Source organism: Pteropus medius, unplaced genomic scaffold, assembly GCF_902729225.1.
Source record: "Pteropus medius unplaced genomic scaffold, Ma_sr-lr_union100, whole genome shotgun sequence".
NCBI classification, from domain to species: Eukaryota; Metazoa; Chordata; class Mammalia; order Chiroptera; family Pteropodidae; genus Pteropus; species Pteropus medius.
In genome coordinates, this window is record NW_024340700.1 from 3,723,617 (window position 1) to 3,746,517 (window position 22,901).

Below are 22,901 nucleotides of genomic sequence, written 5' to 3' on the forward strand. Positions count from 1 at the left end.
GTCTGGACTACAGCAGAAATAGCTACAGAACAGTTAGCTGGACAATCTGTTTACAAAGGAGAATTCATTTTCCCCTGTGTCCTGTAGAGGTGCCTTCTTCTGCGGTGTCTGGTTGGTTCCCTGGGGGCTCTTTCACACGTCCCCTCTTGGAAGCCCATTTGAGAAGGGAGGATGCATGTCTCTTAATTTAGAAGGAAAAAGGAATGAAGAATCAACCTATTGATGCTTGAGTGAAGTTTCAAGAACGCTTTGTAGCTTTGCATGTTTTTGTGCTAATAATCTTAATAGGGTTTGTTTAAGTGGTCCCCCTCCCCCCAGGGATCTGGATGTTGGAGATATAGCAGAAGGCAGAAACAAAGCTATCTGCCATCCTGGAGTTTACATTCTTATGCAGGAGGCAGGGCAATAAGCAATAAATACATCTATCGTATGTTAGGCGGTGTGAATTATGGGAGTACACTGAACAGGATAAAGGGGATCAGAGTGTTCAGGGTGGATGGGGGCAAGTTGCAGTTTTAAATAGGGAGATCTGAGTGGGCCTTGTTGAGCAATTGACATTGAAGCCAAGATTTGAAAAGGTAATGGAGTGAGCCATACTGCTCTCTGGAGAACAGCTTTCCAAAGGGAGGGAAGAGTCATTGCAAACTGAGGTCAGGACCCGCAGTTCTGTGTGTGGCCGTAGCTGTGAATGATATAGGGGTGGGGGGGGCGGGGGAGGGGTAGTTGGTTGGGAGAATGGGCCGACGGGTAGGAGGGGCAGGGTGGTGACAGGGAGCCTCCGAGGGTGTTGTGGGTCCTTGTAGACGGTGCGGACCTGGGTTACACTGAGAGGGGAAATCATGATTTGGATATTCTGAATTAGAGGTTATTTTGAATGTTGTTGAGATCCTCCGTTTAATTTGTAAGCAGGCATTTTCTTTTTAATTTTTCAAAAATTAGAAAAGTAATACATTTGCATAGCTTTGATTCTCTCCCACAACTACCTACCCCCCTTCTTTCTCCACCCCCAATTAAATAATCTAGAAGGCCAAAGCAAAAGCTTTTATTTCAGTTTTTTTTTTTTGATTTTGAAATAAATTTAGGCTTAGAGAAAAATAGAAAAAAATGGTATAGGGGTTAACGGTAGCTCACATAACCATACTGCAGTTATGGGAGCCAAGAAATTAGCGTCGACGCAGTATTACTAACTCATTTGCACGTCTTACTCAGATTTCGCCAGCTTCTTACTCATGTCCATTTTCTGCTGCAGGATCCAGTCCAGGATCCTACATTGCTTTACTGGTGCTCTCTCTCGAGTTTCTTGCAGTCTATGACAGTGTCACATTCTTTCATGACACTTTTCTTAACAGTTTCGAGGATTACTGGTGGATTATTTTGTAGAGTACTCTTCAGTTTGGGTTTATCTGATGATTTCTCATGATTAGATTGAGGGTTATGCATTTTGGGGAAGAAAACCACGGAAGGACGATCGGGCCGCTGGTGTCAGTGCTCAGCAGTGGCGCTGCCTTGTTCAAGGTGCTCACCGTGGTCGCCCGGTCACCACCGCGCAGTCTCCTCCTCCTCTGTAGGTGACAGGTGTCTTGTAGGGTGCTACTCTGAAACTGGACAGATATCCTGTTTCTTATTTTCGTTTACTAATTTTAGCATCCATTGAACGGTTCTTGCCTGCAGCCATTATTACTGTGGCGGTTTTCTGCTGGTGATTTTCTATATTTATCTTTTCTTCTATATTAATTGGAATTTTATGAGGAAGATCTGTCCCGTCTCTCCCATGTATTTATTTTACTTATTTATGTCATTGTGGTCTCATGGATTATAATCCATTACTATCATTATCATGTTATAAGTAAGAACTTACAAGAAGTATTTTTGAATAGTCAATAACATCGAGATGATTCAAAACAAAGGTGTCTTAGAGTATGTGGCAAAAAAATATCGTATGTTCTGGGTACCTATTTCCACTGCTATGAGTTTATTTTTATTCCAGAAGTAATAAAAGTGTTGGGAAAACAGTCATTAATAAAAATTGCTAGAGTCTCAAGTTTTATTTCTAACCTGGATTCCGATGATACCTACTAAGTAACTGTTGCATCATCTTCAGATATTTTTGGCAAATGTTTCTTAACCAGGTTTCTTAACCTTCAGATTTAAACTTAAAATTTCATACGGCACATACTATATAGAGAGAGATAAGGACTGGTTTCCCCTGAGTACCCTAAAAAACAAAATGACTAGAAGGCAACATGTTTATTAAAGAGTACTTAATATTCAGCCTTAAATGTCTTGACATCTAACAGTTAAAAGTAACTAGCATTCAGACAAAATGCAATTTAATTGAGAAAGGATACCTGCGCCAATTAAATAATTGGTTTTTATTTAAAAAAAAAAAAAAAACCCTTCCCCCCACTCGGCCCAGCTCTGTTAGTCACCGTGTTGCCTTCTTTGTGCACCAGCTGTGTCTGAGTGCTCACTCAGGGTCGTCACTTTCTAGGAACCCAGGCCTAGATTTTATCCACAGAACTACATTCTCTTAGCTTGGAGTGAAAGCGGGGACGGGGCAGAGTTTTTTGTTTTTTGTTTTTTGTTTTTTTAATAGTCACCAGCAAAACATACTGGACTTGCACTTGTTAGAGCACAGCTAATGAAAACCAAAAGTCGGTTTGTACCATTTTATTTCTCATTCTCTAATTACTATCTCTTAAAGTGAATTTTAAAGTTCTTACCCTAGGAAGTCCTTTATGAAAACTAAAAATGTGGTTGGCCTCGTGACCTTGGACTAACTTTTTAACTTCTGAGCATTATTATTATTATTTAAAATGGGTATTATATTCTACTTCAGATTCTGATGAGCAAGAGAAATTCATATAAATTATTTTAGCATGGTGGAGTTGTTCATATGTTAAATAAAATAGGTCTTTGTGGTTTGTTTTTAGAATTAGAAGTCAGTGATTTAATCCCTATTATAATTTTGTATAGAGAATCCAGTATTATGCAGCATTTTGACTAACGTGCTTTCTCCTCTCCTAATGAGATTGTCAGTATGTTTAAAGTGATAACTATTAAAAAAATTATATAGTAATGTGCAAGTGAAATAGTCATAAATTCACCTCCCAGAGATCACTACTGCTAATAGTTGTTACATCTTTTAAAAAAAATTAAAATTTTTAAATTTAATTGACGTGCAATGTTATATTAGTTTCAGGTATACAAAATAGTGATTAGACATTTATGTAACTCACAGAGTGGTCACCCCAGTGAGCCTGGTGCGCATCTGACAGCATACGCGCTTATTGCAGTCCCATCGACTTTATTCCCTGTGCTGCACCTCGTACCCCTGTGTCTGCTTTATAACTGGCAGTTTGTACTTCTCGTCCCTTCACCCTTTGACCTCCCCCCTCCTTTCCCATCTGGCAGCCAGCTATTCCTTCTCTGTATGAGTTTGTTTCTGTTTTGTTTGTTCATTTGTTTTTTTAGATTCCACGTATAATTGAAATCATATGGTATTTGTTTTTCTCTGACTTATTTCACTTAACATAATACTCTCTAGGTCTGTTCATGTCGTTAGAAGCAACAAGATTTCATTCTTTTTTTATGGCTGAGTTATATTCCATTGTGTGTGTGTGTGTGTGTGTGTGTGTGTGTATCTATCTCACATCTTCTTTATGCGTTTGTCTAGCAATGGATACTTAGGTTGCTTCCATATCTTGGCCATTGTAAATAATGCTGCAATGAACATAGAGGTGCATGTATCATTTTTAATTAATGTTTTGGATTTCTTCAGATAAATGAGACGCGGAATTGCTGGGTCATATGGTAGTTAATATTTTTAATTTTTTGAGGTGTTATATATATATATCTATATTTCTTCTATGTCTATCTAAAAATACACATACTTATTATAGATTGAGTCATGTAATGTAGCGGTCCCCAACCTTTTTGGCACCAGGGACCGGTGCTCCTAGAGCATCTAACGCCTGATGACCTGAGGTGGAGCTGAGGCGGTGATGCTGGCGCTGGGGAGTGGCTGCGAACACAGATGAAGCTTTGCTTTGATCGCCCGCTGTGCAGCCCGGTTCCCAACAGGCCATGGACTAATACTGGTCTGTGGCCCGGGGATTGGAGACCCTGATGTAATAGACATTGTTTTCTATAACTTTTCCAACAGGCTTTTCAGGAAGGTGCAGCTACTGATAAATACCTTGCATGATACAAAACAGCTCTGAACAATCATAGAAGTAGGATGAACATTTCATAAGACTTCTGCTTGCTGTTCATATTTTGTATGTGAAATGTATCAGCAATTTTGCACAATTGTTAATTTGGGCCCTTTAAAGGAGAGCTGTGATGTCGAATCTAATTTTGTAATTTTTCTTTTTGTGCTTACAGTTCTGAAGTACAAATACAGTTTAACCCAAAAAATAAGGCCCTATCTAGAGAATTGGTAGCTTGTTTATTTTTTTCTTGCCACTTTCAAAGCAATTACCTCAAAATTAAGTCAGATTTATTTGATTGTTAAAGTAAGCAAAACACATTCTGCTTAGTAGAGCATATTCTCTAGTAATCTGCTTTTTAATGCATTCGCTTTCTGTACCTTGTGAATGGGACTTTTTAAAATGAGCACAGTGAAGTTATATTATTCCTTGGGTTTTACTCTGCCCAAAATATCCTTAAAACTTTCCCTGTATTTAGTAAACCCTGAATTAGAGGTTTCTTTTAACAGAAGAGATCTTTGTTGACTAAAGGTACAAAACAGTTACCTGGTTATGTAGTGGTAGTTGTTCTTAACGTTATAAATACACTGCTGATATTATTGTTTTAAGATTTAATGAGTATCATGTAAATAGAAACTAACAATTTGTTAAGTAAGACCTAAAATAACAAAAATCTTACTTTGCTGTTTGTGGTAGTGTGCCAGTTAAGTGTCCAGCCATAAACGAATTACAGATAGTGAGGCAATAACAGAGCCCATTTAAACTTCGGTTGAAATGAGGAAAGCTGTCACTCAGACTTTGCTTATAAAATTCGTACTATGTACATCGAAGCGTATATATTTTAGAACTAGTTGGCTCTTATTTTACTGCATAAATTAATGGAAAATGTGAAATTTTAGAAAGGCAGTAGTGTTCAAATGATACTGTAACCTCATTTCTTTCTGTGTTTTAGCTCCAGCTGTATTACAATGATAAGGTAAATTTTTTGATGGATTTAAGTGTAATGCACAAAGAAAAAGCAGATGCCCAAATGAAATATAATGTCTGTGACATCAGAGTGGCTGGTTGAGCAATTGGAATTAGCTACCATAACACTGAGTACAGGACATGTTTTGTATGAGAATTTTTTCAGTGTTTTAAACAGTTTTAATTTGGATTGTTACAAATCTTGAAAATAATACTTTCATGCATTTAAAAAATTTGTATGTCATTAATAGTTTTTTTGTTTACTACTCAGCTAGTAAATATTTTTAGTATTTTATTTCCTGATTTTTGACTTCCTTGGTTTAAATGCATTGAAATAAATTGTAAACCAGAAAGTAAAATCGGGCTGTATTTTATTCTTTTATCTACCAACATTATAATATTGAATTAGTACATAGTTATTATCTATCTTGGGAAATGACTACTTAATTTCATAATTCACTCTACATTTTTCTATTCTTTAATATTTCTTCATGTTGTTCTTAATTCTGACATTTTACTTTTCCATAGAGTGAGTGATCTGTTAATCTAATAGTTCACATTTTAAAAGAATGTGGAAAATTTTAAGGTTAGCAAAGGGCGGGGTGCACGTACAATGGTTCAGACATAATAAAGGCGTGGTGGTGATGGGAAGCCCAAGGCAGAGGTGAGTGGAGGCTTTTTATTTGCGAGAATGGTTTTAAAACAAAGCCGTAGGTTGTCGCTAGGTGAATGGAGGGGAAGGGAGAAGGCTTAAGCAGGCGATGTATTAACAGGTGACATGAAACAACCGTGTGGTGACTATTTTCCCACCTTCCTTAGGAGCAGAGTTTACTGACCGGTAACTGAGTTTTAGTTTGGGAAAGGACAAAAATCAAGATAATTAAGGCAGAGAAATGTTAGGAGACTTAGTATGACCGAATCAAGTTTTCAGGCCTAAAGAAAAATAGTTTTCAGGATATTGAAATTTGAAAAAAAATGAGATAACTGAATATCAGTTTAAGAAACCATGAAAGATAAAGGGATCCTGAATGATGGATGAGGTGAATACTCCCCCAAACTGAAAAATTCATGTTATACACTTGATGGCACAACCGATCGGTTCCAAAACATGTCCTCTGTGAACCGCTAGACCCAGGGGGAGGGTCCGTGCAGGCTGAGACCTCACCGCTTAGTTGAGGTGTCCCAGTATTTTAGCATCCAGGCTAGAGAAGTGTGTGCTCTACGACATTGCAGTTAGTTGGATCCTTGACTCACAGAATAATCATCCCTAAAGAATGTCAACTGGTAGATGAACATAAATCAGAAGGGATATATCTAGTAGAAAACAATCATGAAAATAATTGTCTACTGACGTCTAAACAAGCCGTGTGGATGTATGGATGTCAGCAGTGCCGTGTGCTCACCATGGAAGCGAAGGCATTAAACACACTGTGCCAAGTGGTGTGTTTGGGACTGGTAGTAGGCAGCCTCAGTCACATACTGACCCACTGTCAGGGAAGGATGTGTGTGGGACAGGGGTTTCCATTTTAAAAGGGACATAGACAAATGGAGTGTGTCTAGATGAGTGGGAGGGTGTAAACCATGCCATCACATAGGTAGGTTAGAGAAGAGGACACTTAGATACAGCAGACCTTTTCACGTATCTGTAGGGCTGTCATGGAAGAAGCGTTTGACCTATGCTGTGAGCTTGGGAGTGTTGGGTGGGGGGTGGGAGAAATTTTAGGAAAGAGTTTGTTTCAGTAAAATAAATTCGTTAACATTTAAGAACTTCAGAGATGTCTAAACCAAACTGTCTTGACCTTGGGGTATTTGGGGGTTATTTGTAGTGGGAATTTTTATACGAGGCGATTACACAAGAGGTTGTGAACTTTTAGTTCTCGAACCACTGTTGTAGGTTGGTGGAGGTAGTGTGGCGATAAGGGAACATTTGCGCATTATCATGTAATGTTTGGTACAACAAAAGAATATATGAAACATACTAGTTATGAAGCATTCCTGTGTTTCATAAATGGACATCCGCAGAGGAACTAGAACACCACCCATACCCATGACATGCTTCTGTAATATTTTGGCTGTGATTATAGCAGCTTGATATCAACCTTTATCAAAAGCTCTGATCACCACCAGGACTTATAAAATGAAAAGGTTTGGAGACAGAACTTTTTGAAACATGGGGGGAAATAATGAATGGAGTCCTTGCATACTGGGGTTGGAAACCGGCGGATTTAGTTGAGTCACTCAGTAAGCAGCCTGTAATTATATGAGGTACAGACACAGAAAGGTTAAGTAAGAAACTTGTCTAAAATCATACAAGCGCTTACTGTTAGAACTGGAGTTAGAACTTGTTCCAACTTGAGTGTTGTAAATAACATGCCAAGAAGTGCTAATGATTTCCTGGCTAGAGAGTTGCTGTTGGTAAAGGGTATACTCAGCTGGTTAGGCTCCACAATGAATTAGATTGTAAATTCCTTGAGAACTAGAACTTTCTTAGCCATCTTTTCATTCTCAGACATACTACTGTCTTGTATATAATTTGTGTCCTGTTATTAAATTGAATGATAGATCTTAGACTGAAAGAAACAGTAGAAAGATTTTTTAATCTTAAGAAAAGTAGAATTTATAATATTATTTGTGCTTCTGCTTTATATACTCCATCATTGGAAAACGAATGTCAGTTTCTTTCCTCTTGACTTCCTTCTTGACCCTAACGCCGGCAGGAGGGTTAGTGACGCCTGCGTCTGCTGCCGCTGTCTCTGTGCCCTTACTGATCTTACCATAGGCGGCATCTTGTGCATGTGCCTGGTTGAGAGCTGGAATCCTGACTTGTTAAACTCGAATGCCCTAGAATCTAGCTCATTCCTCCCTTCATTCACCCACTCATCTACCTGATCTACCAAGTATTAACTGACCCGCTGTGTTCAAGGCATAATTCTAGGAGCTGGGGAGACAGAGGGTAACAGAGTCTCATGGAACTTTTAGTTATTAATCAGACTCACACATGTTTATAGAAACACAGCTTAAGTTCTAAATGTGTGTTCCATTATATCATCAAATTGAATATATAAAGGTTATTGGTTTTGTGTATTCGTTTTTTTAATCTAGTCATCTGGATATTTTTATTTATAATTAATTTTCTTGGTTTTCCTAAGTTTGATAAAATTATTTACTTGGAAAATCATTTTTCCCTTTCAAACTATCGTATTACTATGGTTATTTATAGATTTTTAAATATCAAACTATTCTTTCATAGTATAAATTCCACTTCGTATTGGTGCATTATTTTAATATGCTGGTGGCGCCTCTTCATTTAGGATGTTTGCATCTATATTTACGAACAGATTTTATCTATAGATTTATGCTGTTGTCAGGTTTCTATATCTGTTTATTAACTTCATAACAAGAATTGGGCAGTTTCCAAAGAGATTTAAAGATCATAAATTAATTTTGAAAGTGCTTTTATATAGAGGCTGGAACTAAAGGATATTATATGTATTTAATATAATTAAAATTTTCTAATTCCCTTTGGTTAATTACTTGCTGTAATTATGTAAATTATGTAAACAATCATGTATGTTTAAATTATTACTTGGTTATTGAGAATTGTTGTCATGTGCTAATTTAAGATAATGCTAATTTGATACTGGACATCTTTAGAAAAGATTTCATTATGAAACTAGAAGTATAAAAAAACTTCAAGAATGAGGTCTTGTCTTTATGTAATTAAACTCAAGGTACCTTTCTTTGATTTCTTAAAAATTTTATTTGCAATTCAAAAATAAACATTTGGTTAGCTTTGACAAGCAGATTGTTATTTAAGAGAAAATGTTATAAAATGAATGTTGCCATCATCGAAGCAGAAAATGTATCAGAGTCAGTGTTTCCACTGGTGAAGACTTTGTAACTGGGTAAGAACACCTTTGATAGTGCCTTTTTGCTGTGCTGAATTTTATTTATCTGAAAGGGATCTAAATAACTAGTTAAGTAAATTAAAGTGTGCGTTTATAAAGTATGCATTTAATCTATAGCAATAGATTAAAATTCTATGTTTGCAGAGCATACCAAATACATTTTAAAAATAAAAAGCATTTTATTTTTAAATACTAATGGGCACAAACCTTTTCCCCGAAGAGGACGTAATCTATGGCATGGAGAGATGGTTACAGAGGCATCCAGCTAATTTAATGACAACCGTTATTAGCATGTTCCAATGGGCAGGAGCCTGTCCTCTAGCACAGTGTGGAAGCTTAAAGAATTAATCAGTTTCTTTATGCAGCACTTGATTCATTAAAATAGATTTCTTATACTTTTTTTAAAAAGAAGTATATTTATGCCTGGGATATCATAGTAGTTTTTTTAAAAGGTCATTGGCTAGGTATCTCTGCTTGCTTGCTTATATTTCGTCCATTAACATAATGTAGTTTAACCTCTGTCACCATCTTTTCTTTAAAACTTCTCTGATTGTCAGTGGCTTAGTGGCCGAATCCAGGGTACCCTCTTTTGCTGTTTACCTTACTGTACCTTTGTGGTGTTTGACACTGTCGATCATCCCTCCTTGAATCTGTCCTTTCTTAGCTGCTTCGACACCTCTTCCCTACTTCTGTCTCCTTCCATTTCTTCTTGGTTTGGATCTTTTTTCACTCCTTAAATGTCTCTTCTCCTGTACCCTCTCTAAGACATCTCCATCTCTTCTGTGCCTCAAGCTTTATCCGCCAGATCCGGGTCTCAGATTCAGAATTCTGCTCAGTCTGCGATCTGCGAGTCCGTTGTAATCTGTCAGTTCGGAAGTAGAAGAGAGCATTGGCGTTAGTTTTGTCAGGTGCATTCTTACAGTCGTCAGTCGACATTATCATTTGGAATGACTGGCCTTGCTTACAAATGGAGAAATTAGATAAAATGACAGGTCTGTATCATAGTGGATAAGAGCTTGGGCGCTGAGTTAGTTTTAATAAATTGTATTATTTGGTGTATAAATTTGATTTCTGGTAGGAATCAAAGTGAGGCTATACTTTTGTTCAATATTGACTTAATCCAGAGAATGATAGAATAGCCCAACAGTTTGTTTCTTCTTTGAGTTTTCACATTTTATCAGTGGCATCCACCCTACCCTCTTTTTTTTCCCCCTGGATTAGCAAGAATATTTTCGTCTAACACATTGAAATTTTTTATTTTCAACAGAAATTAGCAGAGTACGGAAAGACATGTACAATGACACATTAAATGGCAGCACCGAGAAGCGGAGTGCAGAGCTGCCCGACGCGGTGGGGCCTGTTGTTCAGTTACAAGAGAAGCTTTACGTGCCTGTGAAGGAGTACCCGGACGTAAGTATGCCGCGTTTCGTCCCATGTCTCCTCTGCTTTACGTACTGTGGGAAGAGAGATGTCTGGTGGGAAAGACTTGAGTATTATCAGCCGCTTTTAAGAAAAACCTCATGCGAGGAGTAAAGTATGAATAATCTGGCATGGATAACTTAAAATATTTCTAAATATATTTTCATTTGACTGCTGCTGTGTCACCTTTGGAAATGTACATGGCTAAAGACTTAGTTTTAGATTTCGGATCGGCAGGAATTACGTAAAGAGCCTTGGCCGTTAACGTTAGCGTACCAAGTACAGCTCCGAGCTCCTCTTTGGCTCGACCTCAAAGAAGCCACAGCCTGGCCGCACCATCTTCCCAGTGAAATGAGAGTTTGGACTCTGTGACAGCTAAGGTTCCTTTCAGCTCTAAAAATTGTATAACCACTGTTTGTAATTTATTTTTCGTTCATCTTAGTCCGTTGCTCGACTATTCTGGGCAAGCATTTTGTTGTGAAGAGTCTTCTTGTCCCATAACCAATAAATTTATAAATAGCTCCAAACTCTGCCTTTTGTTACAGAGCCCGACGTGGTGGACGGTGTGGTGTGGTCCTTTCTGTCTCAGACCTCACCGTCGATGATTTCCTCTTCCTCAGTGCTCTGTGCAGTCGTACTGGCTTTTAGAACAGGTCGGGCCTGTTCCCCGCCTAAGGACCTGTGTTAGCTGTGCACTGATCTCTACTCGCTGGCTTCTTGTCATTGAAGCGACATTGAATGTCACGTCAGAGAAGCCTCTCCTGACCATATTATCTAAAAGCAATCTGGTTACTCATTATTTCACCTAAGTCCCTTTATTTCTCTGCATAGAAATTTTTATCTGACATTTTTCTTGTTTATTTTTCTCTCCCTAGCAAAATGTAAGGTACTTAAAATAAGAACCTGTTTTTGTTAGTCATTGCTGTGCTGCAGGTGTGCATGACGTTGGACATAATAGGCACCCGCTGCTTCCCAGTCCGTGGCCCAGGGGTCCCCAACTCCCTGGGCCACGGAGTGGTATGGATCCATTGCTTGTTAGAAACTGGGCTGCACAGCAGGAGGTGAGCGGCAGGCGAACTAGCAAAGCGTCATCTGTGTCTGCAGCCGCTCCCCAGCGCCAGCATCACCGCCTCAGCTCCGCCTCAGATCATCAGGCATTAGAGTCTCATAGAGCACCGGTCCCTGGTGCCACAAAGGCCGGGGACCACTGCACTACCTATTGAATAAATAATGGCAAATTGGCAGCTTTTCTCTAGGTTTCAGAGGACTTTTCTGAAAACAAATACAAAAAATAGTTGGTATTATAGGGTCGAAAACGCTATGTGTGTTCTAAGATTCAGTGGCTGTAGGGACAGTATAGTGATCTGGAAAGGGGAAATAAATGTCTTAATTTGGATTAATGGTAAAAAGCTGTGCTGTTTCACAAGTTGTATTTCCAATACAATTTTCTATAAATCTAATACCATTTACTGGTATTATAAGTATTTTTGGTTGCAAACATACAAATAGTTCTCGATAATGTAGGGAATTTGTTGGAGGATAATTGGGTTCAGCAGGGAGGATGAAAGATGGAATCAGGGCCCCTGAGCGCCCAGCAGGAGTGTGGGCCTTCTCTGGTGAGAGCCTTGTTCTAAATGTAGTTTGGCATCAGTGCCTCCCAGACTTTATCTTTGAACTTCAGATTTTAGGGAGAGCCTGTTTTGGCTCAATCTGCCGTGACCAAGGGACAGGATACTAACATAACCGAGATTCGACTGCGCTGGGCCTACCCTGGGTATTGGGAGGAGGCCTGGAGATCAGACATTGTGATTTGGGCAGCTGTTCTAACAGGAGTCTCGTATTGTTTGGTGTTTCTGTATCTCCTAAAGCAGCGGTCCCCATAGTTTACTTGTGTAAACTATAAAGGATAAAATTTTAGCATTAGTCATTAATGTAGAATATTTAAGATGAGACCGTGTTAGAGAATATAACCTGGTTCTTCTTTAGAAAAAGGCGTATTGTCTGGATCAGTGGTTCTTAAAATGGGGTCCCGGCATTGTAGCACCCACACCTGCTGGGGACTCATGAGCGTGCAGGCCGCAGCGCGGACTGGTTGAATTGGAGAGTGTGGCGTACAGTCTGTGTGGCCGATGCCTACGCACTCAGGTGTGGGAAGCACGGCCTCATTTTGCATCGTCAGAATAAGCTGGGTAGGGTGTGAACTAAACAACGTCTCTGCTTTTGCGGAGCGGGCATTGCAGTTGCAGAAACAGACAAACAAATATTAACTTTAGGTACAGTCAGTGCTATTAAAAAAAGTGGGGTGAGCAGATAAACAGTGACTGTGTGTTTATAGTCAGGAAATCTCTTACAAGACGAAGGGAACGCAGAGATGGGAGCCGAGTGTTGGGGAGGAGGGCATGGAAATCACTGCGGGGAAGAACATTCCAGGCAGAGTGAACCGCAAGAACAGTGACCCTGGCATGAGCGTGCTTGGGAATGGGGGGACAGTAGGATACGAGGTGAGGGAGTGAGCAGAGGGGCCATATCCTATAGGGACTGTGGGCCCCACTACAGGTTTCACGTACTCTTCTGAGTGGAATGGGAAGCCATTCGGATGTTTTGAGCCAGAGGGCGACATGTGCTCCGTGGGGTTTGGTAGCTTCATTCTGGCTGCTGGGTGGGTGAAGGAAGGCTGTTGGGCGTGGTGGCAGCAAGGAGACCAGCTGTGGAGCAGAGGAGGAACTTGACCGAGAGGACTTAGAAATGCCCAGATCCTGCACGTGAGGGAAAGTCAAATAGCTCAAAGGTTTTGCTCAGATGAAGTAACAGAACACTAAAAGACTGAATCCTAAAGACTGAGGGGGGTGGGGTTCAGCGGTTCTGATGCAGAGGTGTTGAGTTTGGAGTCAGGCATCCAGGTGTGGCCTTGTAGATAGATACACAGGTGGGTGTATGAGCTGTAGATGCTTGGCAACCAAAAATGTCTTTCCCATCCGCCACCCCCGCTTGTATGTAAGCTTGACTTTGTGAGTGAATTTATCCCATTTGACTAAAAGATGCTTTTATTACTATTAAAGTTTCAGAGGGGCAGTGAAGCATAGGGGTCAAAGGTATGGACTCAGTCCAGACCCCTGTCTGGCTCTGCCATTTGTTTTGTAACTTGGGGCACATTACTTGTTATTTCTGGTCTTCAGTGTACTCATCTCCGTAGTGGAGGTAGTAATACGGTTACTCTTCCGCAGGGTATGAGGAGTTATGAGCGAGTTATAAATGAGTTAATACATGTAAAGCACTTGGAAAATGCCTTTATACTGCGTAAATGTTATTAGAATGTAAGCTCCACAAAGATGGGGATTTTGTCTGTTTTCATATTCCCGCTGCCTGGAAAAGTATCTGGTAAGTTATTAGATGTACAATATTTGTTGTTCATATCTATATGAAAGCCTCATTCTTTCAAATACTGTTAAAATTTTTTTTTTGTAAAACTTGTGTTTTGCATTTGCACATAGCAACTTATTTATAGAAGTGTGAATTTGGAGCGATTGTTTTGGGTTTGGCTGTGTACAGCTCTGGGATGAAAACAGAAGAAAGTCTTAGATCTAGTGTCTCAGAAATGAGGCGATGCTGAATCATGTCCTTCACCATGTTTGTGAATCAGCGCCTTGCTGTGGGCATGAGCAGGCAGTATCGGTGGCCTACTGAAAATGTACAGAAAAACTTTTACAGAATTCATATTTATTAATATTTCTATTAATAAAGCAGACTTCCGTTGCATCTCTTCTGTGCACCAAGTACATCCTGGGAGTGGGGATGCCAATTCAGTTGATAAAAGTCAACCTAGTGGAGATAATGGGTTTGTGAGCCAGGCAGGCCTAGGTTTTGAATCCTGGCTTACCCCCTTTCTGGTGGTATTTGTCACCTGGTGCCACAATGACGCTCCATAACAGGCTACCGTAAAACTCAGTGTCTCACATGACGCGCTGATTTCTGTGCTCTTGACTCTGTACTGTATGTTGGGCTGATTGGCCGAGGTGGATCTAGGCCAGCAGCAGCTGAGTTTAGATTGAGTTCCTGCTGGGCCCAGCTCAAAGGGGCAGCAGCTACTTAGAGTGTTCTCGCTCGTGGCAGGTCACTGGAGTGCCGGACAAGCCAGATTGCCTGAGCATGCCTACGGCCTCTGCTCTTGCCCTGCTCACTGACATTCTGTTAACCCACCAGTTGTCAGCGGGGGATGTTTTTGCCCCTCGGGGACATTTAGCAATATCTGGAGATACTTTTGGTTGGCAGAACTTGGAGGGGTTACTGGTGGCATCTAGTGCGCAGGCACCAGTGATGCTGCTAAACATCCCGCAGCGCCCAGGACAGCCTCCGTGAGAAAGAGGTCTCCTGCCCAAACGTCAGGAGTGCCGAGATTGGAAAGCTGCATTAAGTCACTGTCCGCAGTGAGAAGGAGACTGAAAAATCATTGAGACTGTCCCACTGGCTTTGAGCACATGTTAATTTTTTGGGATCTGTTTCCTTGTCTGTGAATTTATAAGGTCTGACTCATAGAACTGTTTCCAGGAATGGAGATAACAAGTGTATGGCATCTGATAGAGTACTCAGTATGGTTCTTGCGATTGTGAATAAGGAAAATATCCTACCCTCGAGGAGCCCGCAGTCTTATATGAAAGGTAATAGCGCATTAAATCATTTTAATACTGTTTAAGTTTATCATACATTCATAAAATGACAGACATGAATGAAGATAAGAGTTATCCATAGGCCATCCAACAGGTAATTTGACCCATTAAGGACTTGTTTGAATCAATGAAGATCTTATAAGCAGTATGTGAATGGATTTAACTGATCACTGTAAGTAAAAGATGTTATGTTTCATAACATGTTATGAAAGATGTTATGAGTCAGTAGTAATTCTGTTATTAAGTTTACCTAGTTATCAATTTTGAATTATGAGAAAATGTTTCATAGGCTCTACTACAGTGGTAGATAAGTTCCAAATATTGGCAAGGTCTAGCTGTTGGGGACCTTAGTCATTCTGTATATACATGAACGGATTAGATGGCTAAGCTGTTTGCTTGGGACGTGTGATGTGTTGAAATTGTAGTGAGACTTTTCGCAGAGATTTCATATGAAAGTAACTGATTTTCCCATGTTTGTAAAATAGGTTTTAATTCTGAATGATTATAGCCTTGAAAGGTGTGTCTTGGGTCTAGGTTATTATGATGACACATCATTAGAGGTTTGTAGGATGGATGAATGCTTTTTCGAGTATTTTTCAAGCTTGTAGGATCCCAGCCCGGTGACTAATAGTATAGATTTATTCACAGTACTCTCTGTAGTCTCATAATAATATTCTTTGTTAACAGTGGAGCATGAATTTTAAGTTCCCTTTCAATTCATTTTTCTTGGGTTTGCAGATAAAAATTGGCTAGTCATAGCTTCTGAGTTAGTATAGGGTTATTGGTGCTTTTCTTCTATTTCTCAAGATTGTCACCTGCAAATTGGCTGTTGAGCTGGCATTTGTTTTGCAGGGGTTATGAGAAGAGGGGTCAATGCAGGTGTCTTTCCTTAGGCTTTTGTCCCTTTGACTATTGTGATTTGCTTATTGTGTTGAAGGAATTAAGAGTCTTCAAGAGTTTTGGTGCAAACTATTTTCACATTTGTTCATCTGAGGAACAAATGGATGTTAAAACAAAATTTAATGATTAGTAAAGTTTTCTTTTTCAATATTTAGCTTAAACCTTGATTTTTATCTGGGTATGATCTTAATTTTGAGTGAGAATATATATAATATTTTAAAAGTAAAACCTATACATCTCTCTTGGGTAGTTTATAAAGGAAACTATTAAACAGATTGTTGATATTAAGAAGGTTTAGTATATATTTTTGAATGGAGTTGTGAAATATTTCAGATTACATATTAACCTGTTGAGGCTTTTAATTTAGTGTACGGTTTCATAATATGGAGCATGTTTTTAAGTTTTAGGTAGAGCAACTGTTATTATCGACTTATAACTTTAAACAGATCAATTTAGTGGAGGTCAATTTCATGACTTTTTTTCTTTTGGACTTCTGAAATCTGGTTTTGACTGCTGTAGAACACCGCTTTTGCCAAGTCCCAAAACAATATCAGTAAGTAGCCTACCTGGCATGAACTTGGCCATCTCTGTTTCACATTGGTGTGATAGTTTTTTCTTTGTTATTTGGTATAGATTGATCTTAAAAATGTATTTATAGTATTTTGGGGGGTTATAAAACAACGTTTATTTCTTGCCTTTTTTATTTGTAAGGCTGTATAAAAGCAGTATAAATTTGTAATTTTAAAGACAGATTAAAATGAAAAACTTTTTGAAAAGTTATTAGAAACATGAAGGCTAAAGAAGAGATCTGACTATAAACTAGTAAAATTTTGACGTCACTCTTCCAGAATGTCTTGTGTGGCCTGTCATGGGCAACTGGCAAGGAATAAGAAAAGACATAATCTGTACTCTCAAGGTACTATTACAGCCATAATCCAATTATGCAGTGCCAGGGACCTAAACCAAGGCAGGGGCAGCTGAAATGAAGAAAAGGGGACAGATTAATGAAAATCTTAAGATTTCTTAGTCTATTACATGTGGAGGCAAAGAATGAGAGAGGGCCTTGCCAGGGATGCTTTTCATTGAAAATAGAGAATGTAGAGGGATGAGATAGTTTTATAATTTAATGTAGAAGAATCAAGAGTAAGAGATGATAAGCATACTGCATTAACAGAGTATCGTAATTGAATTAAAAGCCACTATGAGTAGAGTCGTTCATAACAATGTAGAAACATTGAACCAGAGTTATAATATAAAAAATGATTATCAGGAGGTCAAATATGACAAAACTTTGTGCCAAAAACACATCACTTTAAGAGCTGAATTAATAATGTTGGAACAGTGTATGAGGCTGGTAATACTTATGCAGCAAAACTTAAGAAATCAATTTCGAAGAGCCTTAGGCCGTATTTGTAATCTATGGTCAGAACTACATATTTCATCTTGACTCATCTTGGTGACACTTATAAGCTCAAATAATCATATTCTTCTCTTTCTCTCTCTCTTTTTTTAAAGTTATATATATTTGTCATTGAAATATGCAGATGAAGCAATAATCACATAAAGGTTTTCATTCATACAAAAGGTTCAATTAAGATAAAAAAAAAAATTGTGGTCTGGTTAGTACTTGGTTGGGAGACCACCTAGGAAGACCAGGTGCTGTAGGAGTAAAAAATGAGGGATTGTAAGCTGACAAGGTCCTTGCAGTCTGTGAGGTCAATCAAGTGTTGCCTCGCCTAAAAAATAAATAAATAAATAGATAGATAAATAAATAAATAAGAAAGAATTAAAAAGTTGTATATGATTATTATTAAAGCAGTAATCCTAGTTAGTAAAGACATGAAAATATTGAAAAGGTAAGGTGTGGTTATGTAAAAGTAGTCTAATAATATGTTTTGGTATATAGATGGAGAAAAAATTATAAAAAACACAATTGGACTCATTCTGATAGTACACTTGAATCTGAAGAGGGTTTTTATAAGCTTTTAACATTTTTGAATCATCAACAAGAATGAGAAAACCAAACGTGAGTTTCTGGTGTGATCAGGGCATGTGTTTAAGGCCTTTAGGAGAACCTGAACCCTATAGTCAATCTAGGTGTTCTGCGGTTTGGGCTACTTTTGTAACCTCTCGTGTATGAGTTGTAGGTGGTAACGTAAGCGCCTTCCAGTGTTGTTAGGAGGATCAAGTGACTTAATGCATATAGAGTTGCCCAGCATTAAAAGCTGGCCTATACCGGACCATCACTAATAGAGCATACTCAGCACCTATGAAAAGTTGAATGACACAGTTTTTGCACTCATGGTACTTCCATTATTGAAATGGAAAGTGGAAATAATAGTTTTGTTTTTATGACATTTGCTATCACTTGGAATTTATTCTGAGATGAGTTGGTCAGGCTTACTATTTGAGAAATTTCTGAAATGTATAAGAGTTCTTGTGCTGCATTTATTTAGTAGTGGAAGTTTTTCCTGTGAGAATGAAAAAATCACTGTATAATTTCTCTGAACACTTCTAAATTGTGTTATTTGGCAGTCTGAATAAATAGTAGTTTTCTGGACTGCATTTTGCGTGAGGCTCTGTGGATTTACAAACAAAACAAAACAAACAAAACAAAACAACGCAACAACCAGGTGTTGCTGGTTCCTGACTTTGAGGACTGACCTGAAAGAGACATACGGATCATTGCATTCTCTGTGATAGGGGCTCTGAGAAGCTGGGTGCAGAATGCTCTGAGATGGTCAGTGTGAAGGAGAAACGACTGTCTGGGAATCAGAAATACACAAAGAAACCACAGAAGCAGCACTTGAGCTCGGTGTTGTGTGATGAAGATTTGACATGGTTATCGGTAAGGAAGGGTGAAGGAAGGTGCTGCAGGGAAGCAGATTTAACAGTGTCTGCTGTTTTTAGAGAACAGTGAATTGCTTACGTATCTGAATGGAAGGATGATAGGTTTGAATATAGGTTTGGAAGGTAGTTTGGGGTCTTTTAAAAAGGACTTGTGTATGAGTTTGGGCCTTACACAGTCAAATACATTGTCGTCTACTTCGGTCATAATATCCTTTTTGGCTTTTCTTGCTTCATATTTTTATTTTAATTGGTTAATTAATATTTGTCCTAAGCACTTGTTATAAAGCTTCTGGAAGGATAATCTATCTTACTCACCTGAGTTTGTTTTCAATGGGTTCAGACTGTTTCTCAATTATATTTATACTCAAAAGATGATTTGTCATAATTTAGGCTGTCCAAATTCATATGCCACAGATTTCGTATTGTGTTTATTACTGGTTACTATTCCCGCTGCCCCTTAAAGCTGCTGGTGTAAGTGCCTCTGCTTACATAGCCTTGTGCCACCAACAGAAGAGGTGTATAAAGGCCTTATATATGAAAAGTTTTGCAAATTGGTTCCTATAGTAATTATTTAGCATAAGGAGTCATATTTGGCCGCGTATCTAGAATTAATATGAAGATAGAAAAGAGATAAAATTTTTCTCTTCCCCAGCAAGCACAAGACATTTTGATATATTCATTCTGGTATTTTTATTTAAAAACAGTTGTACAGTAAGTCCTCATTTAAAGTCATTAATAGGTTCTGCAACTTCAAGCAAAATGAGGTATAATGAAACCAATTTTTACCAGCGGCTAATGGATAATAAACAAGAGTTCAGTTCCTAGGGCATCTCATCGTTATAAAGAAATGACATTGAACGAAAGGATGTTATTTGAGCACCTGCTGTACTGCTAAATACATCTTCTCTCATCTTACACATCTGCATGTGATAGGCTCACTAGTGTTGACTACAGTAGGTCGTTCATTTTTTTGTCATCTGCTAAGCGAAAGGCTTCATCAACAAGTAAACATTTGAATGTGTGTATTTCATACTTATTATGTTGCTTATGTGATATAATGTAAGGTTTGTAAGGTATCTAATAAAAATTGCCTTAGAAATGCTAGACACAATATTTAAAAACAGATTATCAGTCTTGTGTAAAAAACAACCAGAGAAATGCATGTTTTTTAAACATTGTTATTCCAAAACTTTAAGCAGAAATTACTCCTTAACATTTCTTAGAAGTGTTTCACTGAACTGCTTTTGGTAATCCATTTTTTATTAGTTAACTTGTTGTTTTTGATGGTGTGTCACAGGAGGTTTTATCTTTAATTGTAGGTTTCTTAAAAGGTTAATGGAAATATTTGCCATAATGTTTTGTATATTGTCATTGGTATCAATCTGTCATTTCTCTTTAAAAGGAAGTAAGTAGCATTGAATAGCAGTAGACATAATTGTTGTTCACCTCTTTAGGAAATAACAGGCCAGTTGGCAAAAAGATAATTGGTGAGCCATAGAGAAGGTCTGTACTTAAACAGAGTTAATGAATGTCTTTTTTCTCCTTTGTTTCCCTTATTTTGGCCTTTAAAGTTGCAGTTAGCTCAAGCTGTTTGAAATGATTTTCTTTGAATGTGTTGTGACATTGTTTTAATTGAATGAAGCTGCAGAACTAGCATGATAAATCAACACAGAATGAATTTTAGTGCAAGGCAAACGATATTAACTTGGAAATTGGTTGCAATAGACAAAGCAGCTGCTGTGATTAATTTTTTTTCCGTTCTCTACTTACAACATTTTGAGAAGGATAACCTTGACACTTTCAATTGTGTTAGAATCCCAGTGGTGTGTACTTTAACCCACTTGAACTGTTGTTTGTTGGCTCTTGGGCGATTGAGATGGTTTCATTTTTAAGGTTAGTAAATTTTGTGTTACAGATTTAATATGTTGGTTTTGACTAGTTTAAAAACATTTCTTATTAATGGATAATAATTGCGAGGATTATTTAGCTGTGGTGAAGTCTTTTTCTGTGTAATCTTAATGCTGTAGTTCCAGCAGGAGAGGTTTAATATGTAAGAAGAATAGGATGTGCCAAAGAGAGTCTTCTAAGTGTTTTATGTCGTGAAGTGCAGGCCAGCCAGTTGGACAAAAGACACAAGTCAAAAACAAGTTATTGGAAGTGCTTAAGTACCTGTTTTCATAATGCATTTCTCCACACATTCTTTGATTTAGTTGAGATATAGATAGATAGATAGATAGACGTATGTCTATCTGTCTGTCTATATATCTATCTATATATATACTGTGTATCCAATATATGAGTTTCTTTGGAAAAGGATCTGTATAGAGCACAACTGTTATTGAATAGCTGGCAAACCTAGTTATTTTAAGAAACATCAAGGTAACAAATAAAGGGATTTTCACAGATTTCCTGAGAGCAGGGAGAATTTCTTCTCTTCCTCTCTTCTTTCTCTTCTTCCTTTTTTAATCCCTAGCATCTATTTCACTCTTTACCAGATAGCAAATCTTAAAGGTTTTATTGAGCAAAATTAAAAAATGGAAGGCTATTTTGTATTCTGCTAAATGAAATGAGTGAGGGATGGGATATAGAGATTCTTGTCACTGTTTAGGTTGTTTTGTGGGGAGGAGGGGAGGGTGAAGTTCTGTAGATCCAATGACTGTATAAAAAGATGAAGTTAGGAAGTTGCAGAAAAGTGGGAAGAGCTTGCTATCGGTGAACAGAGAGCCAGACCTGTTGGTAGACTTTATGTGATATGTCTTTGTTCTCTTCCTCAGATCCTCATTCTAGCAGTTTTTACTCCATACTACCTGAAGTTATGTCATTTCTAGACCTATTTAGATTAAAAGGCAACCTCTTAAAAAATGCCATGGCTTCTCTTTTTAAGGATTTAACAAGGTAATTCAGACCATCTGAGCATTTCTAGTATAATAGGACACAGTATGAAAAACATCTGCTTGAATGCATCAGAGACCTTGCGACATCGTGAATAATTACTAGTTCAGGATCCTGAGGAGGGCAGATAATCAAGGACGTAAGCCTGACTTTTGTGAACTCCTTTTCCTCTGGGTACATTTGCTGAATCTGGAGAGGACAGCAGAGGGACTGGACTTTGGGGAGCGTGTTTGAGTCTGTAACCTGTCTGTGCGGACTCCTTCCCACCCCCAGGCTTTGCTTTGGGTAGGGTTTGTGATGAGTGTGCGTGCTAGGAGTAAGAGTGAATCAGAATTCCCCAGGCCCTCAGACATTGCCTGTCAGCATCAAATTGTGTCAGTCTCAATACGTGAAATTGTACTGAATGCGATTCATCTTGGATTGCTAGTAACAGGTGCCTGGCAAAAGCTGATATATTTCCTCTCTTGAGGAAGGCGATATCATTTGAGGCCTTATATTATTTCTGTAAGCTATTTAGAAAGTATAATGTTTGGCACACACTAGAAAATAAACACACAGAAAGGTAAGATGACATAACAAAAATGTGAAGAAACGACAAAACAGTAGAAACAAATCCACAGAGACTGTTGTGTTACAGCTGTCAGACCTAGGCTTCATGTGAGCTGTGCGTATTATGTGTGAGTCAAAAGACAAGTTGTAGAGAAGTGGGAACTGTAAAAGAAAACTCAAACTGAAAAATTCCTTAGTTAGAATAAACAGGTTTAACAAGATGCTAGAACCATTTGAAGAGAGAATTAGTGAAGTAGAAGACAGATCAGAAGGAAATACTCAGCATGAGAGGCAGAAGGATGGTAAACTGGGAGGGAATGTGGAAAATGAAAGGAATGTACTGAGAGAGTCTAATGTGCACAATCGGAGTCTTAGAAGAAGAGATGGAATGGGGCAGAAGCCGTGTTGGAAGAGAGTGTGGTTGAGAACTTTCAAACCGAGGAAATAAAGCTGCGGATTTATGAAACTCCGAACCACGAAACAAAAGCCACACGTAGGCACATCACAGTAAAACTGCTTAAAAGTAATGTTAACTAGGAATA

The 22,901-nt window shown here is 38.4% G+C and overlaps 1 protein-coding gene across 6 annotated transcripts in view; it reads left to right on the top strand.

Annotated features, from left to right (window-relative positions):
- Window positions 1–22,901, top strand: part of QKI (QKI, KH domain containing RNA binding) — a 130,075-nt gene that overhangs the window by 23,953 nt on the left and 83,221 nt on the right. For all 6 annotated transcript variants that reach the window (XM_039881335.1, XM_039881315.1, XM_039881341.1 and 3 more), the window contains exon 2: window positions 10,353–10,495. In XM_039881335.1, the coding sequence (XP_039737269.1) occupies window positions 10,353–10,495 (143 nt within the window). The remainder of the gene's footprint in view (window positions 1–10,352; window positions 10,496–22,901) is intronic.